We start from the raw sequence: 25,414 nt of genomic DNA, 5'->3' as shown, positions 1-25,414 counted from the left end.
TGATCCGTTTTATATGTAACGTTTTTATATTTGAAGGGATTTGAAACAAACACAAAAATATCAGCGATTCGATCTACAAAATGTATATTTTGGTTTCTCGTGCAGCAGTGACAAAACTATACGATAAATAAATAAGGACATTCGCCCAAATAATTAAATATATATTTTCGGTCTGCGGTCTTGAGTGTCCTTGACTTGCGCATTGTTTGACGTTTTTATTGTTGTTGTGTCTTATTAATGGATGATATTATGTATGTACACCGACTTTGTACGGCGAGGGATTAAAGTGCTCATTCGATGATACGTCGTATTTTAACGTCAAAGTATTTCAATATTTAAAACTGAAGATGGCATCATAATTGGCGTGCATGATAATAATATAATTGGGAATGTCATTAAGCGGCAAATACGAAATTAATCATACCCGGGAAGTGACGACTGCGGTCTTGGGCTCAAGAGATGACAATGTAAAATTAAGGATAAAATATCTATCCGGTTATAATATACCTACCTATCCGGGGCTATGGTGCGTGTGATTTTGCGTCTACGTCAGCTATATACCTAAGCCTATGCTTAGTGTACGCGCAAAGTGAATGGTACGGTAATGTAGTATAGCAAATAAGAAAAAACCAGTATAAAGCAGAGTTGCAGTTGTATCGAATCTCGCAGTATGACGGGTATGACGTTTTCGAAGCGGTTAATAAGAGTATATGCGTACCTAACCTATGGTACACAATTAAAATATAATATTTTCACTGCAAAGTAGTCACTTATTCGGTGTTAGACTTAAATAACAGCAGTAAAACTAGGTATTGAAATCGAACTTTTATTCAATTTTCAACCATGCAATCGTTCAAACTGGAAAAATGTCTGCTAACCTTCATCACTCTAGCGACTATTGTTGTTACCACGTGTGATTACGCCACCTGCGTGGAGTCCGTAAGTATACATTCTTTTTTATTTTTTATAAAAGATTGATTTTAAAAATTACATTTAAAACTGGCGCTCATAATAATTGTACACTATTTGAATAATAGATTGTATGAATTTAACGATTAAATATTTTTAATAACACCGAACACGCTCTCCATGTAAATCGGTATAATCATTATTTTCCCATATGACCAAAGACCGCATATTATTATTTAATTATAATTCATTTTACCTACAATATAAGAAAACCTCAATGTACAACACAATTAATTAATATGTATATATATTGTCATGATTATTTTGTCTACGCTCTAGTGTAACTTCGTAACTATACCCAATAATTTTCCAACTTGACGCATGACAAAACTCTGCATACATCTTTAGTTAAAAAATACTCTGTAAAAGAAAACCTTCTATTGTTAATAGTTGAATGTTATAAATTATAAATTTTTATTCTAGTTTTTATTTTAAAGTGTTGATATTACATATTATAGGCTTTGTGAAAAAAATTGGTTTTGAATGCAAGTCTCACATTAGTTTTTTTTATTACGATTTAAATTCATTAAAAATACATAAACATTCTGTTTTTTATAAGCATTTGAACTTCAAATTTTGTCAAAATTAATCAAAATCGCCAAATTACTAATTAGTTTATAGTTAAAAATGTATAACGTTTTCAATTTGAATTGTTAATGCATTAAAATGTAGTACAAAGAGGTTCTTCATAAGTTCACTTCATCTCGGGTTCTGGTCGCATGTAAGGAGCAACTTTTTCGTAATCCAAAATAGGTACATAATATTTATTTATTTTTTTAACATTTATTTGAATATATACAATCTGTAATAATTTACAACGAGCATATGGGATGGAATAAAATTGGCTTTGCCGGCGTGAGGGGAGTAGCTACCCAGCAGTAACACTCGATGGAAAGGTACATTATATAACAATATTTACCAGTAACGTTAATAGTTATATTATATTAAAAAAATATAAATAAAACAATAATGTATATAAATAACACCATAACAGATTCCTACAGATACAGTACGTCACTACCACACATTATAATATAATATGAAGACAGGTTTCTTCAAAAACACATTCATTTTTTCCGTCGTGACGTCCTAAAGTTGGTCGAATTATATATTTTTATCATGCTTATTTTAGTGTACCGGTATGATCATAATGCTGATTCCATTTATTTCCGTAATGTCAACTCATCATTTACCTACGTGTAATAGTTGCTATATATTTAATATTATTTAATTGAAACATTAATTGTATTTATACAATTTGTACTGAATCGGCTCTGAATACAGATTTGATTAACATATTACGTTTATTTTATTCAAAGTGCATAATATAGTATAGGACATAGGTACGCTTGAATGTATATGACCTACTAAAGGTACCCATGTAAATGAATGAATAATGATATTCCCTAGATAAAACTAAACAAGATATAATTTTAAATATTTCGCTACCTGAATTAATAATTTGTGTTTACAATTATTTGATAGACATGTGTATAACTCTGCAGTGACTGAAATTCATTACATTAAATTAAATTATAATAAAATACTTATTTTCGTGTGAGTTTTCTTTTAAGCAGAGCTATTTACAATATTTTGTTATAATAATAAGATAATTTTATTTTGTAATGTTGTATTCCCTACGCAATAAAAGTATAAATTAATTTATACTTTCCCTTATTTAATATATTAATCTCGTCCACTCATTCAGTGCAATAATATCTATATAATGCCTATATTTCATAAACATTGACACAATGGATCATGTTAGGCATGTCTAATAGGTGCCGTAAACAAATATAATTTGAGACAACTGACTCGCGCACGTTGAATTTGGAAAGATCCAAAAACCGTAGTGGAATAGTTTAACAACAAAAATATATATTATATTACAGTCGCGCAGAATCAAGGAATATGGCTATCCTCTGATGACGTATCAAGTCTGGACCGCTGACAAATATCAGCTGGGAATAGAACGAATTCCGTACAGTAAACTCCGTAGCAACAACGCGTCTACCGGCCAACCAGTCTTGTTGTTGCACGGCTTGTACTTATCGTCGGCTATATTCACAATAAACAACTCGTCACTCAGTAAGTCCAAAACGCTACAAACGACAGAAATAAATTTATAGTTTCCGTTCGGCTATTAACGAAATATTATGTCTAACGGTAAACGACAATATAGGCAAATTATTTATATTGTGGCTACCTTCGATTATATCGCAAGTATTGATAGACTAATTCGCAAACAAACTGCGAGTCATGACGTACGCGTGTAGGTAAAACCCAACCAGTTCGTATGTTTAGCACTTGACAACTGTGCAGATTTTTTTTCCGGTATAAAAAATATTGTTTTCGGAACACTGTTTTTTTTTTTTAATATAAATATCAATGAATGCCGAGTGCCAAGATGAACTATAGACGGGTTGTAAGTGTAGCATAATAGACTTTCTAACTGACGTGATGGTTATTATACGTCCCCCCCCCCGACATTTATCGAAATGTTTGTAATACAACAATACCAATAAAGTGACATCAACACCAACGGATAATGGAAAGTGTCTCTCGCATTCGAATTCTGGTGTCAATATAAAATATGTCGGTTAGGCACTCAATTGTAATTCAACAGTAGGTAGTTAATTTTCCTAGGAGAATGATGAACTGCAGTTAGGTAAAATATTGGATTTCATTCGTGAGATATATTATTCCGAAAATTATTTATTTTTATGTTTTATGTTTTCTCTTATATAAATTAATTTAAAATTATTTACCTGAACCAATATATAACGCAAATAATAATAATTATTATTGTGTATTATGATAAATTACCAGAAAGCAAAACCATTATATTTATATTACAATAAAATAAGTCTCTGATTAAATTCATCATATTTAAAATGTGATACCTATAACTATAATCATCATAAAATATTTAAACGAGAAGTTTATGCAAGGAACATTTCCTTAATATTTCTGTTTGTTTAAACTGTATAAGATTATTAAGTTAATTATGTCGAAATATTCTATGAATATTAAGTTAATAACATAAAACAATATTAAGTATCAATAAATCAGTATAATCAAATATTTCTAGTATATTTTAGATAGGTTGTTTTTCTAATTGTATAAAACAAACTTTGTTTGAAAATACAATTTATAATGTAATATAATATTATTTTATGTATATTTGAGAAATGTTCTAAAATTAGTAAAAACTAACGAAAAATTATGGGAAACAGGACATTGTTAATTCTGAATAACTCAACATCAGTTTTTGACAAAATTCATTTTTTTCTTTGTTATAGTTAAAAAATGAAAGACTTGAAAGAGTTAAAATGATATTTCATTGAAGTAAAATTTAACACATCTATAACACATAGTAACCTACATATTATTATGTCATTGCACGTCCTCACATGAATACTGACCCATACTGAAATATGGTTTAAAAGTCGAGTCTAGTAACATTATAGTTGGCAACTTTTATATCCATATATGGTATAATATGTTTTCTGTTTATGCATGGTGTATTATATTAACTATAAAAAGTAGGTACTAGGTACCTAAAATATCTATTTTTTATTTAAATAAACAGCAACCTATGAGGTAATAATTTATCGTTATATACACGATTTTAATCTAGTCCATATAGTATTTATTTTTATCTAGAAATCGAAAAATTTTCTTCGTACAACACTTATTACATAACTAGTTACATTGTGTAAATAAATTTCCAAAAAATTATATTGAACTCCGACTCATTGATTGCCAAACACAAGCCAAACTCATCAGATAAGTAGATAATATACAAATAGGTAAACCAAACCCAATCCTCAATTCATACGAAAATAATATTACTGCATTATCAGTACACTTTGAGTATTCAATTTGTTGTTTCATTAGCATATCTAGTAGACTATAACAACATGCATTTGTTTGACTTAAGGTTTCGTTCTATCCGATGCCGGTTTTGATGTCTGGCTGTTCAACGCCAGAGGTATTGGTCTTTCGAGAAAACTCAGTATTTATAAGAAGCCTGGATCATCGCCAAAAATGAATAGCATATCATGGAACTTCAGGTATCATGAAACTATTTTTAAGTATACCTATATTATAATAATTAATATATTACAAATTTCTGTTGTTGATAATTAAATAACACATTTTACTTGAGCATAAATTACACTCTATAATTTAGTAAAATACATTTTACACTTTTAATCTTTTCTAAATACAAACGAGTATTTACATATAAAAAGACGTAGTTGTCGTTCTGATTTTAGATTCTGAGCGTAGTAATAATTAGTTTTACAATGTGTGTGTATGCGTGTGTGTTTTTTTATGCCAGACGTCACCATTAGATGCAATACAAATACTTCAAACTTTAAATTTAATGGTGGTTTCTGGCAGAAAATTGGATTTACTTGGTACTTTATTCCTTATGTAATTTTGGCGCAGGGGTGAATTGGCCCACTGGCCTACAGTCCTGTAGGAACTAGTAATACGGGATAGCAAATTTTTAAATCTTTATTATCCTCAACTGTAATTTCTGAATTTGATAATAGAATACTATAAACCGATACTCCTTGATAATATATTATATTATTGGTGTAATTTAATTATAGCTGGAATTACTAATTACGATTTATGGTAGATTAGACATTATTAAATAATACATATTTTAACAGTAATCACGATTCATGGTTATAATGGTTGCACGGCGAGGACATGATTTGACCGTGCAATATTCATACAAAATACTATATTTACTTAACTATGTAGGTACACATTCGAAAATGTTTGAATTTAATAGAACTACTCACCACTGTTAAGGAGTAAAAATATTTAATTATAATAAGAATAATAAATTGGTGAATAAGAATTTTATGCAAGCTATCAACAATAATTTACAAAATATGGATTATAGGATATTTATAATTTATAACAGACCACAGACCAATCGTAATAAACATTAAAAAGTAAAAACCTATGCTATTTTAAATTTAAATGTTGAAAAAGATATTCTATGGGTACGATATAGTTTTTTTTATAAACGAAAGCTACCTATGGATATCATTTAATAATTTATTACTTTCCACGGGCTCACGGCCGTGTTTGACAAATTATACTAATTGCTCCTCTGAAATTTCTTGAATTTCTATAATTGTAGTACCAGTATCAGTATCAGTAGGGATTTCTAGGCACAGTTCACACATGTTTGGACGTAATTCTTACTTATTTTCAAAAAATTCAGGAAAAACAAAAAAAATTATGGAAAAAAACGGTAGTTATTACGCAAAACTAGTTTTTGACAGTGACCTACTGAATAGCACGAGCTTTACCCGACACCTAGTATATGGGACAGAGCGAGTTCTCAATTTTTTTTGGGCAATTGTAAACTCTCCCGATTTTAATCACATGTAAACTCTCCCGATGGTAAACTCTTCTGGGTTTAGACAAATACTACCTGACGGGAACATGTTAACTCTCCCGGGTCTACTTCAGTACTACTAAGCTAGGGGAGCATGGGGTATTAGTATTACACATTTTGCAGTTGGTAACACTAAAATAATTCAAAAAAGTATATAATATAAAATAAAAGTAACAGTTTAAACAGAAAACACATATCTGTATTATAATAAATGTGAAAAATACCTCTTTTACAGATGGTACAGAATCAACTTTCAATAATATTTAAATATTTAAATAACAAATACAGGTTAACGGTAATACAATTTATAGTAAAAATTTAATATTATAATCACACTCTCTGCAGAGTAGCCAATATTGCCAATTCATCGGGTAGCAATAACATTTAAAACAACCCTAAAGAGTTTATACATTTCCTTCAGGTAAACATAAAGTTGACCCGGGAGAGTTTACACATTTTCTTCAGGTAAACATAATATTGACCCGGGAGAGTTTACTAGTTTTAAAAAACGGGAGGGTTTATCATACAATCAGGAGAGTTTACCACCGCCTTTTTTTTTAAAAATGATTTTTCTCCTTAAAAATCAATTTTCCTGATTAAAATTATGGTTGACAGGATTTTTGTTTTTATGTTTTCAAATTTTCAATTAAATATTTTTCTAAGTATAATATTGTCACCTAAGAGAACCATCATGGTTAATCTCAGTTTTCCCAACTTTTCAGGGTGAACAAAAAACTGTTTTTCTGTTAGGCATTTTGAATGTTGGTATACCTTTTGACATTAATTAACTCTAAAACGTTTCATATTATTGTCAATAATAATTATAATATTTTACTAATTTCATTTAGTTGTTGGCTGCTGATGGCTCTCTAATATTGGTCGCGGTTCCGATATTTTTAGATTGGCCATGATAACATAACATACCACTGATAAGAATTTCAGATAGGCCATGATACCATTATGATACCACTAATAAAAATTTTAGATATACCATGATACCATTAATAACAAACGATAATACATAGGCCATGATGATATTAGGAATTTTCACAGCGAACCTAACTGTCAAACATCAAAACTAATCACTTGGTCTCACGTGTCTCGAAAATACGAATCTATTGATATATAAAACGCATATTTGAATTTTTTGAGATTGGCCATGATGGTTCTTAGGCGACGAATTATGCATCTCAATGTTTAAGAATTTTTATCAAAGAAAACTATATAAAACCATCTTGCTTGTTTCACATTGAAATAATCGGTTATACGTATAGGTACAATATAATTAACGGTGTAAAATATGAATATCCATAAAAAGAAAATTTCAAAATATCTGAGAAAAATAACGGAAATAATATCCAAAAGTTAGAACCTCGAAACAAAATATTACAAAATACCTACAAATATTACAAATATTTTGCTATAGTACGTTTGCTATAAAAAAAAAAAAACAGTTTGAATAACAAAATCTTAAAACTTTATCTCATAAAACAGAATGTGAGGGGTTTTAATTACTTTTTGGTTAAATTAATTTGTTTAAAAGTTGTTTCATCTGAAAAATCACTAAAAGTCGATTTCCGTGACCATTATACTTGTGCAATTAGAGACCTTGATGAAACATTATCGTAATTTAATAATTAAGAAAGTTATTATTACTTGAACAGTTTAACATATTATTTTCTGTGAACTAATTTCCGGTAAACCTAATTAACAGAATAAGTCTAAATCAATAGAAAAACAAAAATTGTTTGCACAAAACCTAATTAATAATTATGTATGGAAACCATATTATAATGAGCAAAAAAAAAAAGACCGGATATTCTAATTTCCGAGATGTAATTACTATAGTTAAATGTAGAGTAGCGTGTAAGAATTTACAATACATAATTTCATTGTGTGTAAAAAATAAGTGCGTTAACCTGTTGTATATTAAAATCAATACAGTCTTTATTACACTATTTTTGTTGTCTTTTTTAGTTTTCATGAAATGGGTGTATACGATATGGCCACTACTATAGATTTCATCCTCAAAACCACCGGATATTCTAAATTGGACGTGGTGGGCTACTCCCTTGGGACAACAATATCGCTGGCATGTCTAACCGATAGACCCGAATACAATTCTAAAATCAACAAACTTGTACTCATGGCTCCTACGTCCAGACTTAAATCATCAGGCATGCCGCTCAACATCGCAAAACAATATTCCACTATCATAAAAGTAAGTATTATTGTATTTTCTTGGTTCATTTGTTCCACGTTCTGGTTTCTGTGGGTTCAAGGATAATATGATATCCTTGCACATACATTTCGTGTATGCTAAATAAATAAAATTAACTTAAATAATTAAATTTATGCGTTTTAGATTTTCCTAGATGGGATTAATTTCTTTCCGATTACTAATGATCCTGACACCACGTATAAATTAATTAGACGTTTGTGTACGATTAAAACCGCCTTTAAATATTGCAGACAATTTATTGATTTCGCTCAAGGAATAAATTTACCGATCAACAATGTAAGTATTACCAAAACGATTTATGTATATTTATTATGTTTAGAGTTCAGTAAATCCATAATATTAACATTGTCTCTACGTCAGTGACTAAGTAATGATCAACAACAAATAAAACGTTGGATGAAATAATTTTTATAAATATATTATAACTATTAACTATATATGATTTTAGTATTACATTTTTGATATTTACATATATGAAATTATATTTTATAATGAATATTAAATAAGAAGAAGATAGATTATAGATAACTGATAATATGTTTTGCAGGTTTATTCATTTTGTTCTTATTTACATGTTATTACTTATTACTTATTAGGTACCTGTAGTCTGTAGCAATGAAAATACAAAATTAATTTAATAATACGTTCTACATTCCGCTTCTCAATATAAGTTACCATAACATCATAAATTGTAATGCGTTCAATCCAAAAAGTGTTTAATAAATGTACCTATATTATTATAAATTATTATCTACTTTGCAATGGAAAACCCAAAATATTCTATTGATACATTCGTTAATTGATATTTCAGTATTTGTACGTTTACTTATTTATTTTATACAAGGTTATTTATTTAATACACAACAATCATCATTATATAGGTATACTAATTATTAGTTATTCGCTGTGGTTTTGACTCATTGGTGTAGTATGCATGGGGGCTATGAGGGCTACAGCCCCCACAGAAACTTTTGTAGCCCCTCGTGGTGTTTACTTTCATTTTTTACATTTTATCCAAAATTATAGTTTTAAATGTTTTTATAATTTTATAGTCCTATATATAGCCCCCACAGATAATTATACCAAACTACGTCTATGGGTTTTGTTAAATTAAAATAAATGTTTAACACAATACGACAAACTATAACTACAGTCTACAAGACAACATTTTTGAAAAATTTAGATAATTTTTAATAATTTTCGTCACTATTTTTAGATCTAATAATTTTTTGTACATGGTAACTCGTTTTATTTTTGGATTTAATTTTTTTTAATTTACCCATAAGCATTTGAGTTGTTGAGTTGAATATTAGCTAAGTAGTGATTACACGTCACAATTTTGCGAGATATTTCTATTCTACGCTTCGGTTCTACTATTTAAAATCGAAATAAGCACTAATAAGTTATCAAGTACTAAGTAGTATTACAAAATTAGTTAAATTGATAATTATTTCTTATACATAAAGATTTTTAATGGCTTTGGGTAGCTCAGTGGTTGCATTTAGTTACGAAACGTGTTCTAAGTGCAAGAACCCGTCCGGTGTCACTAGTTCTCGGATGGGTGACCACCCGGGTTTTTCGTGACAAATCCTTGCCACACATACACACTGCACGTGTTCCAATCCAACCCGTACCCCCCCCCCCCCCTACAAACAGCTAATGGCCATAGTTTCCGGGTTTAACATCAATAAATATAAAAACTTTCAAAAAATACACTGCATTATAATATAAAATTTGTCATACCTGGTAGGATTATGAGTTTCCATTTAAAAATAGTTAAGATCATAAAATGTTTTTATCTAATTATTATGAAAACTGTTTTGCAAAAATGTATTGTTATTATGGTACTTAAAATTAAGCATGTAGTCATTTTTTTTCTTCAAAAAGCGATCATCATGACAATGCAGGGTTTTTAACGATAAAAAAAACCTTGTACTTTATACATAATATATATTAGTGTGTAGAAATTGCAGTAGACATAATTTAAAATTTCCATCATTTTAAAAATAGTTTTTAAATTACTATAATAACTAACAATATTTTGTACATAATACAGGACACAGTTTTGGACATCGTTTCCGAATTTCCACAGCCGATGTCTTCCAAGACCTTAAAACACATGTTGCAATTACTGACATCTGGTAAGTAAAAACTATGACAATATCAAACGATTTTATTTCACTCACTCTTAAACATGTATATGAGTATTAACATGATGTATAGTGACGTTATGACGTACACGGACTTACAAGACGTATATCTCATATCAGTATTATAATATGACTAGTATAAAATATTGTACACTTCGAAAAAAATGTATTAATGACTTTAAGACGTCTTCGCCCTGTTCGTTATATACTTATATACCTACTTATATAATATTCTTTGTACCTATACCAACTGTGTTATTTGTAAAGATAACTTATTGGTTATTGCAGTACATCAACATCATCGTGTTTGGTTAAAGTCCATATTACAATTAAATATTAACATATAGGTACTATTTCGCAAACTATATCGGTATAAAATCACGTGATTTATATAATAGATTTTTTTAAATTTTTACAATTTAGGTACTTAAACAAAATATACACGCTATTTCTAGTTTTAATTAAATGTATTTATTAAATATTCAGGAAGATTTAGCCATTATGACTATGGACCTTCTGGAAACTTGTTACGCTACAGGACAAGAACGGCACCGGATTACGATCTGTCCAGGGTTACTGCTCCTACATATGTTATATATTCCAAAGAGGATACCCTAGTCCATCCAGTGGTAATTATTCTTTAATAATCATTTTACAGTTTAAGATCAAAAACAGTTGTATAACCACCCAAATTTTACAAATTAATTGTGTATGATAACTGTTTTGGATATTAATTTTAGTAAAGAATTTTTGTATTTGTTTTTCCCCAGATATAAAATATCTATTCAAATATTTTTAAACTAGGATTGGTTTTGATTGCCTGCAGAAATGTACAGCTTTTAATAATGATTTTACTTTTTAAGGAATTTGATATTATTGATATCGTTATATTTAGTTGTTTTAAACCGGAGTTTGAAATACATTTTGTAACAAATTTTAAAATCCCGTTCCAGAAAATTAAGGATTAATGAAAATAGTAGAACATTGAGAAATAGCTTATTTTAAATATATATAGAATTGAAAAAACCCGAGATAAATAAAAATATTCTTTAAATAATTGTACATAATTGCTTAAAATCCATATTATAATCACAGCCTACTATTTATACTCCACGAGAAATGCACGGATAGGAAATAATTTCATTTTGAAATATGTGAATTGTAATTAAAATCATAAAATATGTAATTAATTATATTTAATCATTCATTATTTTAATATATTTTATCTTATTCCAGGATGTGAATTGGCTCATAACTCAGTTACCAAACATTAAGGATGTACACTATATCGACAAAATACCATTTGGTCATTTCAGTTTTTCATTAAGTCCAAATATGAAGGAAGTTGTGAATATGTACATAACAAATAAATTATTAGACAACAATACAATATGATGATGAAAATCAAATATATTATAATTATGTATAAAGTAAACTTATTGTAAACAAAGTACCTAAAACCTACCTATATACCTACCTACCTATATTTTAAATAATTTTTTTTAGACTTGTATAAAATTTCAAATGTATTATTTGTATTTATTGAATTGTGTTGTGAATGTATGTCTATTTTAATAATAAATATTTAATATCACTATAACTTTAATTTGCATAAAATTAAAGATATTATAACTTTTAATAAGTCATACCTAGCACCTTTGTTAGTGAATGTAAATTTGATTGTTATTACATCGTTAAAAAATAACATTATGGTAAACTTAATTATTTGGCATTGATGAATCCTACTTGTTTTATGAGTAATAACTATGATTAATTACTAAGGTTATACGTAATTGTCATTAATTATATTATAATGAAATTCGTTTTTATTTATAAACATTTAAATTTAAATCAACATTCATGAACATATTAAGAACTTTTAAATATTAAAATTAAATATTATATAATAATGTTTAGGGTCATAAATATGGCACCTCAAAATTAAGTTAGAACTTTAAAATCTTCTTAGATCTTTTGCTTTTAATTTTAGAATTACTAACATCCTAATAATTAATTTTAGTTGTAAATTGACTTGTGTTTGTGGTTTTATTGTGAAATTAAATATCAATTTTTCTCACTGAATTGTTGAATATCTAAATTCAAAAACTAGCAAATAATTTTCTAAATATCTATAAAAATAAATATACGAATATTTATAGTGAATAAATAAATTAATATTTTTAATATTTAAGTATATCAATAATTTAAATATTCTTTTATTTAATACTTCCTAATACAAATTAATTTTTTTCTTAAAAACAAGTTCATTAAAACTGGTTGTAAGCTATGTTATAATATTATACTACACCTACATTTTGATTATTTATCTAATTATTTTCAATATCTAAATTTTTTTTAACTATAATATTACCAATCCCCAACATATATTTCTAATATTCTAATCACATAATCTATACAACTAATATCCTTATCTCAGTCCAGTAGCGTGGTGAACTTCATTAACTTATGAGGCACAATAATTTATATAAGTGATTATAAATACTTATTTATAAATAATTACGTATTTACGTAAATGGTAACTGAGAATGACTGGCTTAGTGCCTTAGTCCTAGAATGTACTTAATAAATTATTTACTATAATATTTGAAATGCTCCTAGTCTACAGAACACCCACAACCTTTAAGGCCGAGGCACGTGCCTCAAATTAAGTCCTTAGTCACGCCATGAATCACACCCTGCATTAAAACCTATACACATGATATCCATACACGAAGAGGCCAAGAGTCACTATAAACAGTTTCACCTACAGTTTCACCTTGACACTCACCCGAATCCACTTATTCAAAACATTACATTGTATCTACATTAGCAATCCCAGGAAACCCTCCTCGGTGCCTTAAGTGCAAATTTGCAGAGATCTGTTAGATAAACCACCCTCAACAAACAAAAATTAACAAATTGAATAAAAAATTAATTAATTTAAAAAAAAAATAAAAGATGAAAGTGTCATAAATGGGTGGCTTCTTCAATCAAATTATTTATGTTTTTTTTTTATATAGCTTATACTCGGACTGTGCCTAGCGGTACACATTTTGTATACATAATAACAAATAAAAAAAACTATAATATAGTACCTAACAAAATTAATTAATTTAATTTTAAAAATTGTACGATCGTGTTGGCTCTTCTTATATTAATTGTATTACCTATTTGTATTTAGTAATCAATATTCCAAAATATGTAACACGGCCACACGGGATATAAGCTAAAAATAAAATGGATGTTCATAACTTTAGATTCTTGTTAAATTTGATAAGTACCTATTATTTATTCATTAAAGGGTATGGAAGAAAGTAGTTATAAACTTAAATGTATAGATTTTCCACTTCTTGAGTAGTACATAAAATCTCAAGAATTTGAAAATTAAGATAATATTATTAATATATTTAAAAATTCAGAAAATCAGAATTTGAATAAATTCATAATTGAATGAAAATATTGGGGTGAGCATGCTTGGGGAATCACTCCGTTTATTATTATTATTATATCATAGGTACCTATCATGTATATTTATTAAATGTATCCCCTATCGTTGAATCGTTATATCCCCTAACACACAAAATCTGATAGGTATACATCATGAGCCATTGCAATAAAGATAGGTAATTAATAAATGCACCTACTTTCAATATAATACTTAAAATAATTTTCTCGGCGACCATAAATAACCGATAGACAGCATTTCAATCTTCACACCGGCACATTCAATTAACGTTTTTGCCCTTGAACATTGATGATTCCTATAAAAAAAAAATTAACGATTTCCGATTTATGCCTAAATATTTTCAATATAATGTCTGGATTGACTGAGTCTTAGAGCATATGCACGTATTGTATATAAATACTATAATCGGATATACATTTTCTACTCATGTACGTACATTAAGTATCAAACATGTTTTTCTCGTATAAGCATACAACGTCAAAATTTGTTTAGATTCATTTTTTTCTTCTCATTCAATACTTATTTCAATAATAGTAATAATAATAACCATGCTTCATTCATTTAATATACTATGTAAACTTCTGTTAATATTTACTACGCTAATAGGTCACACGAAATGCAATCCGCCGTTGAACACCGTAAGTATTACCTACCTACATGGATAATATATACCGAATTTAGCACATGTATGTAGGTACCTACTTAACATAGCAATTTAAAGTGTATTCGTTTTTGTTGGTATTCCATTTTTTTTTTCCGTGAACAAAACGCGTGCACAATGTTATTTGATTTTAACCGACGAATATAATATTATTAGGAAGAATCGGTTACCCAATTGGGCTATCCGCTGGAAAAATACAAGCTCCAAACTCTGGATAAGTTTACACTAGGCTTGGAACGGATACCTTATAGCAAACGCGGCGACCGGACCATTGGCAAGCCTATCTTGTTGATGCACGGTTTGTTCCTGAGTTCTTTCGTATTCTCCAACACGAATAAATCGTTGAGTAAGTCATAATGATGTATATTATACAAATATAGGGTGAGTGTCTAATGTTTTTTCATGTTGTTTTATACGATACATAATACTAGTATAGTATTATATTGTATTATTACAGTAATTAGTAAAATATAAAAAAAATTTATTATTATTTATTATTTAATAAATTATGAATCGAAAATTCGCAAAGTCCTACCCCGAAAAATATATATGTAAGTAGTACTGAATATAAAAATGACACATTTTAATGAAACCCCGATAAGGCCGATAAAATATAAAAGTTTATTAATAGGAAAAATATAAAATAATATTCTAAACGTCGTCGTTTGTAAAAATCATAATATATCTTTGGCTTATATCTATTATACGCAAAATAACACTTTTTTCAATTTTTCGGAATAATAGAAAATTTTATTATTTTGAACTTAATTAAAACACGCCAAAACTTCAAAAATGCATGACAATTTATTTTTAAATTTAAAAACTGTTCTTGTGCAGATGGTTTTACTATTAAATAAGCAACTTTAAAGTACCTACCTATAAAATAATATGCATTATTTTTGTGGACACGTTAGATTATTACCCATCAACATTGGTCTCATAGAAATAATTGAAAATTAAAAAATTACTGACATTGAAAACGGCCCTAAAGTACTATACATTAACGTTTAAAAAAGTCCTAAATTTATTAGTATCTCGACCTACACGAACACCAGTATATTATAATTTGTAAATATTATATAATTGTTTATTAAAATTCAAAATGTTACACAGTTGTCAGTCAACGTTATTAAAATTTACAATTACATCGTTTATATAATATTAAGACTTCCGTAAAATTAGAATATTACTAATCATTGTGTGTTGTCAATTATTAGTCACCTGCAGCACTAATTACCATTTTTTAAATACTAATCAGTGGCTGACCTGTTTATTATATAGGTATACATAACACATGCGTGATCATTCTTTTAAATAACACTTTATATACAACCTAGGTATTCCAAATATTGTAATTAAATTTAATTATTTCAATGCCAACACGTACAAAACGTATGCTAATAACTTGATAATAATAATTAGGTACTATACGTTAATAATTTGTCAAATGTACTCAAAAACAGGCTATTCGCTATCTGAGGCTGGATACGACGTATGGTTGTTCAATGCCAGAGGGACAGGATTGTCCAGAACATACAGTATTTACTCAAAGACGGCAACGGCACCGAGAATGGACAGGATGTCATGGGACTTTAGGTATATGTTCTTAAGATTGTTTAGATACAAATTTGGTGAAATTTGTGATCAATAAAATTCAGAGGTTATGCAGATAAATTATGACGGTTAAATTATTTTACACATTGTATCTAATATTCTTATCTGGATTAACTATTATAAGTTAGTAAGTTGGCAGTTATTTGATCCGTTTTATAAGAAAAACAAGTGTCACAATATCTAGATAAAATTGAATTTTTTTAATTAATATTTTTCAAATGATTCATTGCGTACTGGGCAATACCTTGAAATTCAAAGCCATAACAATATGATTTAAAAGTTAATTAACGCCAATATATTAACTGACAATTTTTAAAACCAAGTTCATGAAAATGCGTTTAAATAATTAATTAAAATGATCATTTATTTTAACCCCGACCAAATAATTTTACTCCAATATTTTTCTTATCAGTAGATTAAAAAAATTATGTTTGCGCCCAACAATGTTTTCAATAACACATTGCGGATTTTTTCTTTCATACATACTTGAACGATTTAATACTGTAATTAACATCCCCAATGATGGACAATCGTCATCAGTGGTTGACGATGATTCCGCAGTACTATAATTTAGCTATTTAAATTTTAAGTAAAATATAGGCATGCGCAATCTCTTGAATATAAAGACTTATCGTGACGTACCTCGCCCAACTACCCCTTACTTGTACAACACGGGATTTTTTCTATATATTATTGTTTCTAGTTTCCACGAAATGGGCGTCTACGACTTCCCGGCCGTCGTCGACTTTGTCCTGAACAAAACAGGACGCGCCAAATTAGACGTTGTGGGCTACTCGTTGGGCGCGACCATTGCACTTGTCGGACTATCAGATAAGCCCTCGTATAACAGCAAGATCGACAAACTAGTGTTGATGGCGCCGACAACCAGAATGATATCGTACGGATTTCCGGTCTCTGCGTTTTACCGCGGTTCCTTGCTGTTTAAAGTAACTATACAAATACAGTAGCATAATAATATTATTATCTAAACAACTTCAATGTAAACCATCAATCCGTGTATCCTCGCCTATTAATTTTTACACTATTCCGCGTGGAAATGTAGTTGTTAGATATCTAATTATACCATAAAAATAGTCAAATTAAATGTATGAATTATAAGTGTATAATATAATATTATTATATTATATTTCGTACAAGCACATCGACAACAAGGAAAAAATAACATCTGTGACTTGCCCGAAGAAAAATGCCACCCGCGGCCGAGGTATCGAACCAGCGCCGGCTGTCCCCCAACTAGATAATTATTAGCCTACACTATTATATGTCATTACTCGGCCGTCTATAAAAACTAAAATACCATAAAATTGAATTCAACGTAGGTAGTAGATACATAACAGTGGCGTATTTAGGAATTTGTCATGGGGAGGGTCTAGATCATTTTCAGAACACAGAGCCGTGGTGAGCTAATAAGTCCATGTAAAATTTTTAGTTTTTAATAATATAGTATATAAAGTATACAAAAATCTCGTGTTAGTGTACGAACTCTTCCGTAACAGCTCGACCGATTCAGATAAAAAATTGTTTGTACATTTGGTACAGGTACGAGAATAGGTCGTAAAGTATTTTTCACCCTCCTAGCCCCACTTGCGGAGTTGCTCAAACGGGGATTTTAAGATTTGTCGTGGCAATGTAAATATACTGTATTACTGTGCTAATGTAAATTTCTAACAAAAAAAATCACGATATTAATTGAACATTTTGACAATTGAAGCGACGAAAAGTTTTTACAAAATCCGTCGTATTGTATGATAAAATTTGTTTTTATGTACAAACTCAAAATTTAACATGTACAAGACACGAGTCAATGGGAGGGGTCTGGACCTCATGGACCTCCCCCCACCATAAATACGCCACTGGTACATAATAACTCGTTAGTTTTTAATTAATTAGATATTATGTACCTACATCGTTTTAATTATGTATCTAAAACTATTATCGAATGTGTAACAACTATGTACATAAATCACATGATGGCAGGATAATGCATTTTACCCCTCAGTAATTAGTAACTTCTGACTCGGAGGAAATAAAAACAAACAATAATAATACTAATGATCAATGAGTTACATGAATGTATACATAAATATAAGTATATATAATTTTTTTTTTAGTACACAATGAAGGATCAGAACTTTTTCCCAGCTGCTCAAGATCCAGATGCTGCACATCGTTTTTTGAGATGGTTGTGTACATATAGAATTTTATATCCGTTTTGTTTACTATGGATAGACACTGCACAAGGCTCTAGACTTAATTACAAAAGAGTAAGTTGTATAGAACTGAAAGGGAAAAAAGGATGGTATCCATAGTATGATATTCGTATTCAATGAATCGCGTACAATATGCTGTGTTGTTTGATTTTTATTATTCGAATTTTTTAATAAAAAAAAAGTCATTCTAACTACGAATTGCTGAATATCAGAATATGAATACACCTAAACTATAGGTACAAGAAACCATACTTTTTTTTTACCCTGTTCCTGTAGTTCCTACTTATATATTCCTATTTATATATATAAGAACTTTTCCAGTGTTTATCGTAATATAATATAATTTTGTCATAATAAACTTGTTATATTTTACACTTCAGGATATGGTCATCAGTACTATAACAGATTTCCCACAACCGGTATCGAAAAAAATGTTATTTCATTGGGTTCAATTAATGTCATCAAGTAAGTTCAAACTTTATGAGATTAATATAATAAAATTATAATAATAACAACAGCAACAATTTTTTTTTATTTTAAATATTAAACATCAACGACATTTAGTTGTTAGTTTTGTTATAATTTATTGATTTCGTTTTAAACAAATAATTATACTAGGTAATTATTATTTGTTGTAACATACCTGTACAATGCATTTATGATACTTTGTTAAATTTTATAATTTTAGAAAGGTTTTGTAAATATGACTATGGAACAAATGGAAATATGCAATATTACAACATGAAATCACCGCCAGATTATAATTTGTCCAAAGTCACTACTCCAGTTTATATTTTACATTCAAAAAATGATCATTTATCTGCAGTAAAGGTATTTATTTATTTTATTTGTTTAAAACATAATGCTATATTATTGTATAACAAAACATTTTATTTAGAGGTAACGTAATTCTACTTAAACTCTTTAATTTTCATATGCTGTAGATGTATTAAACAATTTGATTAATTAATCAGAAAACTTTCAGCAATTTCTTATTTTTCTATTCTTTTAATAATTATTAAATATTTATTTTTAATTTCTCTTACCCCTTTACTACTAAAATGTTAATTAAACATGACAAATCAATTTAAGTTAAGTGTAGGTATAAACTACAAAAAAAAAGGAATAAATAAACATATTTTAAATCTATTGATATTTAAATATTGAAAGTATTATTGCATAATTTTAATAAATTATATTAGTGAATACAAAATATTGAATGTGGACCATTGAATAAACCATTGAGTAAAATAATATATACAGTTGGGAGTATATTATTTACAAATTTACCCTCGATAATTTACTTATTTTGTGCTGCTGCGCAATGGTGGTAGAAATGAAATCATTATCACCATGATACCATTTTAAAATAATAATGCTCCATGAACACCCATATAATACAGTGGCGGTTTTCCCGGGGAGGCAAGGGAGGCAGTGCCTCCCTTGAAAGTAAAAGAAACTACACGGTTAATGTTATTTAAATTATTAAATATGTTTTGCTTATAATTTCAAGCATAGACACTTTAATAAAAGGGAAATTAATAAAAATAAATATAAATATAAATTTAAATTATGTATTGAACGGACTATGGACTATGGAGTATACCATGCATGGTCTCGATCTTTCAAGTCCGCGGTGCTAATCAGCTCTTGAGCCATGGGTAAGAGAATGCCCAAGTGCCTGTGCGGCGTGCCGCACTGCCGCGTGCACAACAGACGAATATAATATTGTTTATAGTAATATAGTAATAATTTGACATACTGTATTACTATACAATAAACTAGGCTACGGCTGCCCCTCCATACATCCCGTGTCGGTGGTTCCCCACTTTCTCAGGAGGCAATCGCAGCCACAGTTATAGATACGTTACATGTGTACACAAATTTACACACACAAACGCACATAAAATATGCTAATAGCGCATGCGCGATTCTCCGCGGAGCTGCACACTACCGTTGCCTCCGTCAGAAAACGTCACAGGCTGTGACTCACAGCGGCTGACCGATAATTATTATTATAACTTTTGGGTACAAGTTATATTATTTAATCCCTACTTTATTCCACGTTATCACTAAATGAGTTATTATCAAGTTATTATAAGTTCGTACTGTGGGTTGTGTCTTCTGAGAACAAAATAAAGCATTCTAATTTCAAATTAAAGTTATTAAAGTGATCAGTATTTTTTTGTTTCAAGTTGTTTTTTCATATTTTTTAAAAATGAATCCAATTTATGATCCGATTGTATTGCTTTTAGAACATCCTTACAGACGTTGGAGTACATGTGACAAAAACGATTTACTTAGGCAAGGTAAATCAACTCCTTCTCTGACGTATTTGTCTGCAGACAAAAATGGCTCAAAAGTATTTTGTAGGTCTTTCAATTCCAACGTTTATACTAAACATCCTTGGGTATGTGGAAGTTTTTATTTACAGAGGTTATTCTGTTGGCCATGCATTTTATTGCCAAATTGTAACTTAGTAGTTAGCATTTAATTATGTGTTATAGTGAAAATGAAACCGTTCTCTGACAGATTTTTAAAGAAAAAAATTGTATTTAAACAAAATAAATGAGTTTTTAGGACTGTGCGATTCGCTTTAATAAGTCCAGATGGGTAGGAACAAAATTGTTGCCTCCTCAAAATTTTAATGCCAGAACCGCCACTGATATAATATATAGAGCATGGACTTTTATAAACTATAAGACTGTAATATGCAACTGCCAATTATAGACCAAAACGTCTTGAATATATTTTTTATTAAATACAAATCAATTTCAAAAAAGTTTTATAAATGCTTTTTAATTTTTATGTAGATAATTAATAAAGAAATACCTAGCAACTTATTATATAAATTAACAGGTAAAACTAAAAATATAGCTATTATAGAACTTTAAACCATTAGGGGGTGATAGAAATTCAAAAAAAATATATAAATGCAATTTCTCGCCAAATTAACCAAACTTGCACAACCCTTTCTCGTCAAATATAATATTAGATCATATTATGATTTCGTTTATGAAATTGAGTTCAAAAACAAAGACGATTATTATTATATGAAATAATTAGCATCAAAAATCAACGATAGAATGGACAGTTTCATTATTGTTATTATTATCATCTATATTATTCGTAATTAACCATTTCATTGTTTGGCCTGACTAATCATTTTAAATTTGTGCAAATATTATTGTAGGACGTTAATTGGTTGAGAAGTAAACTGCCAAATGTGAAAGACGTCTACTTCATCAACAACATTAAGTTCGGGCATCTGAGTTTCGTGATGCATGACAACATCGATCAGCTTGTAAATAATAAAATAAAGAATGCATTGTCAACAAATGCATTCAATTAGAATATAATTTCGTAAAATAGCATTAAAATGTTTTCTATAGAATTTGTTATTTACTATTGTTCATCTTGTTACATTATAAAACGATATTTTGTACACTGCACGAATAATGCACAATAATATAGGTATACCTATTGATAATTTATTGTATTTATTGTGTAACTCAAAAATGCCTTTTGTATATTCTAATTGATATTTTATGTTAAACAAATAATTAAAAAATTACGATTTATCTGTAGGAACTTTTTCCGATTTATACTGTAGTAAAATAATTATATTAGTTCATGTAAATAAACTTATTTAGTACCTATAATAATTCGATGAGTAGAAAGTATAATCTAACACGGTATATAAAATTGTTTGTATACATTACACACGTCATTGGTAATCGATTATAAAAAACGTTATTTATGTTCGATTATATTACTGATCATAAATTACTATTGCGTACAGAAAAATTATTTTTTAAATAAAACATTTTTTTTTCAAAATTATTATACCTATTGTGTATTTGTTTAATTTGTTGAGAACAGTCAATATTTTATTTGATAAAAGTTATGATATATTATTATGATTGCTTACATTTATTTTAACAATACCTAATAATATTGGACGATATTGTTTTAATGACGTCGTATTATATAATATTGTAGAAAAAAAAAGTAATGTATGCTAATTGAACTAACTTAACTTCATAAATAAACGCTACATATTAAAATATTATAATAGTGGTATTTTACTTAGAATATTCACGTGTCGTTAAACTTTTACAATTCAACAAAGGCAAACTTAAAATTTTAACAAAATGTATGCATCAAAATACAAAACTATAGAAAATTTAACAATTAGTAATAAATATATTAGGTATTCGTACAGTGTGATAACCTCCATACAAAAATATCTAATAAATATAACATTGCATTCGAAAAAGGATTGATGATTATTGTGAACGGTGATCGATTTACAGATAAATGATCGAATAACTGTTAAAACCTAAAACATTTATAAGTACCTACATGTTTTGTTCGTCGTTTCCTTTAATTATATCTAGGTAACAGAATCTGAAAGCCTGTGACGACTGGGTCTTTCGCACATCGTGCCGAATGTAAAATAAATCAATATATATAGGTACGAACGCCGATCATACTCATTTAGAGGGGGGGGGGGGGAAAGTGACTTCATCGAGGAGCAATAAAATGGATGGGAAATCGCACTTACGTATTTACCACCGGATGACTGTGGTGCCTCCAACGGCGCCCCCTATTTGGATTCCATGGGAGGAGGTTAGCGCTATTAGCACATATTATTATATTATATTCCTGCGTAGCAAAGAAGTCACGAAGTAATTGCTTCGGAGCCGAATTTATTAATACTCTATTTTTGATTCCGGAAATTGTTAATTTCCGTATAATGACGACGTGGACCTCACTGCCCGGCTATATAAAGACCATGCAGAGGTACACCTAATATCCTGCGAAATAATTCAAAATATATTTCACCGACGTCTGACACCGGTAACGGCTTAATCCTCTTGCACCATTTAATATTATAGTGTTTTCCGAATATTAAGACTGAAAGTTTAATGTATGGTGACTGGTCACCCATATAGTTTTTGTGAAATTACTCTAGTGTCTAGTACATAGCGTCTCTTGTGTATATAATTAAACATTTTATTTTATAATGAGTGTCACAAAATTTAGCAATTTATATCCAAATTACAACCATATTACCATACATTTTAAGATATGATTTTGATTCATGTGTAATAGGGTAAACAGTAAACACCACGGAGATCTAAAAATCTAATACCTCGATAAGACATTTTCGAATTAATGTTACATTATATCAGCGATTCAGGGGTTCCGCAGAGTGACCTAAGAATTACGCAAAATGTAATTGCTTTTTTTCAACATTTTCAAGAAAATCAAACTAAATATTATTAGCAGCTAATTGGGAAAAAAATGTTTGTATATTAAATAACAATGTTATGGTTATTATGGTATAGTCTGTACTATGGCGATAGCGTGAACTTTGAGAAACGACCATCGATAATGAAAAACATATAAGTAATATACTATAAGACTATAGTAGTACTATAATACTAGGCGGGTTCTAATTATCGAGCTGTAGGTATACAACCTGATTACAACCATCATCGAGCTGTGGGGATATATTATATACAAATTAACAAATATATTTTTTTTTTATTATTATTATTAATAAAATACACAATTTGTACACAATAAGGCACAATAAGAGTATGGGCTATGATAAATAAAATATGAATAACGTGAGGAGGGAGGCCCACCAGTGTGGATACCCTCTAACTTGGGGTGGTAACAAATATATTTAAAAATAATTTTAGCGCATTATTTATTTTATCTACAAGACAAAGTATTATACAAAGTATAATACTTTCGTGTATTGGTCTATAATTACTGTATGATTGTATATGAAATACGCATATTATTATAGCCTATAGGTACAGTATATATTATAACCACAATATGAATATTAAATAATTAATTTGTGAAATCAAAAATGTTTAATTAATGGAGTTAAAAATGTAGGTATTGCTATTAATTGTCAATGTTTGTAAATCAGTTTCCTTTACAAACATTGTTGGGGATTCGAAACCGTGATTTTCTGATTTTGTCCAACACACACATGGCATAGGATTTTTGACTGGTTCTTTTTCAAACATACCAATATTGATCTAATGATGCGATAAGAATTCTAAAAACAGATTTGAATTCGTCGTCAAGTCTACTTGAAATCGACCTTCTCACATTTTTGATTTTTTGATTTTAACTTCTCCAAATACTCTTTTTTTAATATGACATATTTAGGAATTTGGGGGATAATATCAAAAATGTGGAAGGTCGATTTCAAGAAGACTTAACGACAAATTCAACCCTGTTTCTAGAATTTTTATCGCTTCATTAGATCAATTGGTATGTTTGACAAAAAATCAGTCTAAAATCCTATGTTGCGTGTGTGTTAGACAAAATAGAAAATCACGGTTTCGAATCCCCTTAAATAAGTTATAAGATAAGGATATTTAATTATCTTAAAATTCAAATAAATTTACTGGCCATTTACATTATATTGTTAAGACTTCAATGCAACTGAGCGATATGTAAGAAAGACAAAAATTAAAAATATGTTAATCTCTAGAGAAATATTATTAATTAATATAATTGTTTAACTGATTCAATCGGTAACTATGTAATAACAACCTAATAAATGTCTATTTACAATATGCTATATTTAAACACGTTGAATTAAACATTTAAATAGACTC

The 25,414-nt window shown here is 28.8% G+C and overlaps 2 protein-coding genes across 2 annotated transcripts; both read left to right on the top strand.

Moving 5' to 3' along the window:
• The first annotated feature begins 597 nt into the window (after positions 1-597).
• Positions 598-12,395, top strand: LOC132943077 (gastric triacylglycerol lipase-like). Its single transcript, XM_061011874.1, has 8 exons — positions 598-939; positions 2,862-3,057; positions 4,913-5,045; positions 8,375-8,618; positions 8,763-8,915; positions 10,696-10,780; positions 11,276-11,418; positions 12,026-12,395. Exons 1-8 carry the CDS (start codon positions 844-846, stop codon positions 12,182-12,184), a joined length of 1,209 nt encoding a protein of 402 aa, XP_060867857.1. The 5' UTR covers positions 598-843; the 3' UTR covers positions 12,185-12,395.
• A 2,408-nt stretch (positions 12,396-14,803) lies between these two features.
• Positions 14,804-22,630, top strand: LOC132943243 (gastric triacylglycerol lipase-like). The gene is made up of 8 exons (XM_061012135.1): positions 14,804-14,893; positions 15,073-15,262; positions 16,380-16,512; positions 17,234-17,477; positions 18,663-18,815; positions 19,142-19,226; positions 19,450-19,592; positions 21,955-22,630. Exons 1-8 carry the CDS (start codon positions 14,804-14,806, stop codon positions 22,111-22,113), a joined length of 1,197 nt encoding a protein of 398 aa, XP_060868118.1. The 3' UTR covers positions 22,114-22,630.
• The last annotated feature ends 2,784 nt before the right edge of the window (positions 22,631-25,414 follow it).

The sequence above is a fragment of the Metopolophium dirhodum genome, chromosome 4 (assembly GCF_019925205.1).
Source record: "Metopolophium dirhodum isolate CAU chromosome 4, ASM1992520v1, whole genome shotgun sequence".
Lineage (NCBI taxonomy): Eukaryota > Metazoa > Arthropoda > Insecta > Hemiptera > Aphididae > Metopolophium > Metopolophium dirhodum.
This window is presented reverse-complemented; position numbering and strand designations above follow the sequence as displayed.

Bases quoted from the DNA above. Each gene is read 5' to 3' on its own strand.
- LOC132943077 (XM_061011874.1), top strand. From the start codon at position 844: ATGCAATCGTTCAAACTGGAAAAATGTCTGCTAACCTTCATCACTCTA. The intron at 8,619-8,762 runs GTAAGTATTATT...TATGCGTTTTAG, and splicing joins AATATTCCACTATCATAAAA to ATTTTCCTAGATGGGATTAA. The intron at 11,419-12,025 runs GTAATTATTCTT...ATCTTATTCCAG, and splicing joins ATACCCTAGTCCATCCAGTG to GATGTGAATTGGCTCATAAC.
- LOC132943243 (XM_061012135.1), top strand. From the start codon at position 14,804: ATGCTTCATTCATTTAATATACTATGTAAACTTCTGTTAATATTTACT. The intron at 15,263-16,379 runs GTAAGTCATAAT...ACTCAAAAACAG, and splicing joins CAACACGAATAAATCGTTGA to GCTATTCGCTATCTGAGGCT. The intron at 18,816-19,141 runs GTAAGTTGTATA...TTTACACTTCAG, and splicing joins CTAGACTTAATTACAAAAGA to GATATGGTCATCAGTACTAT.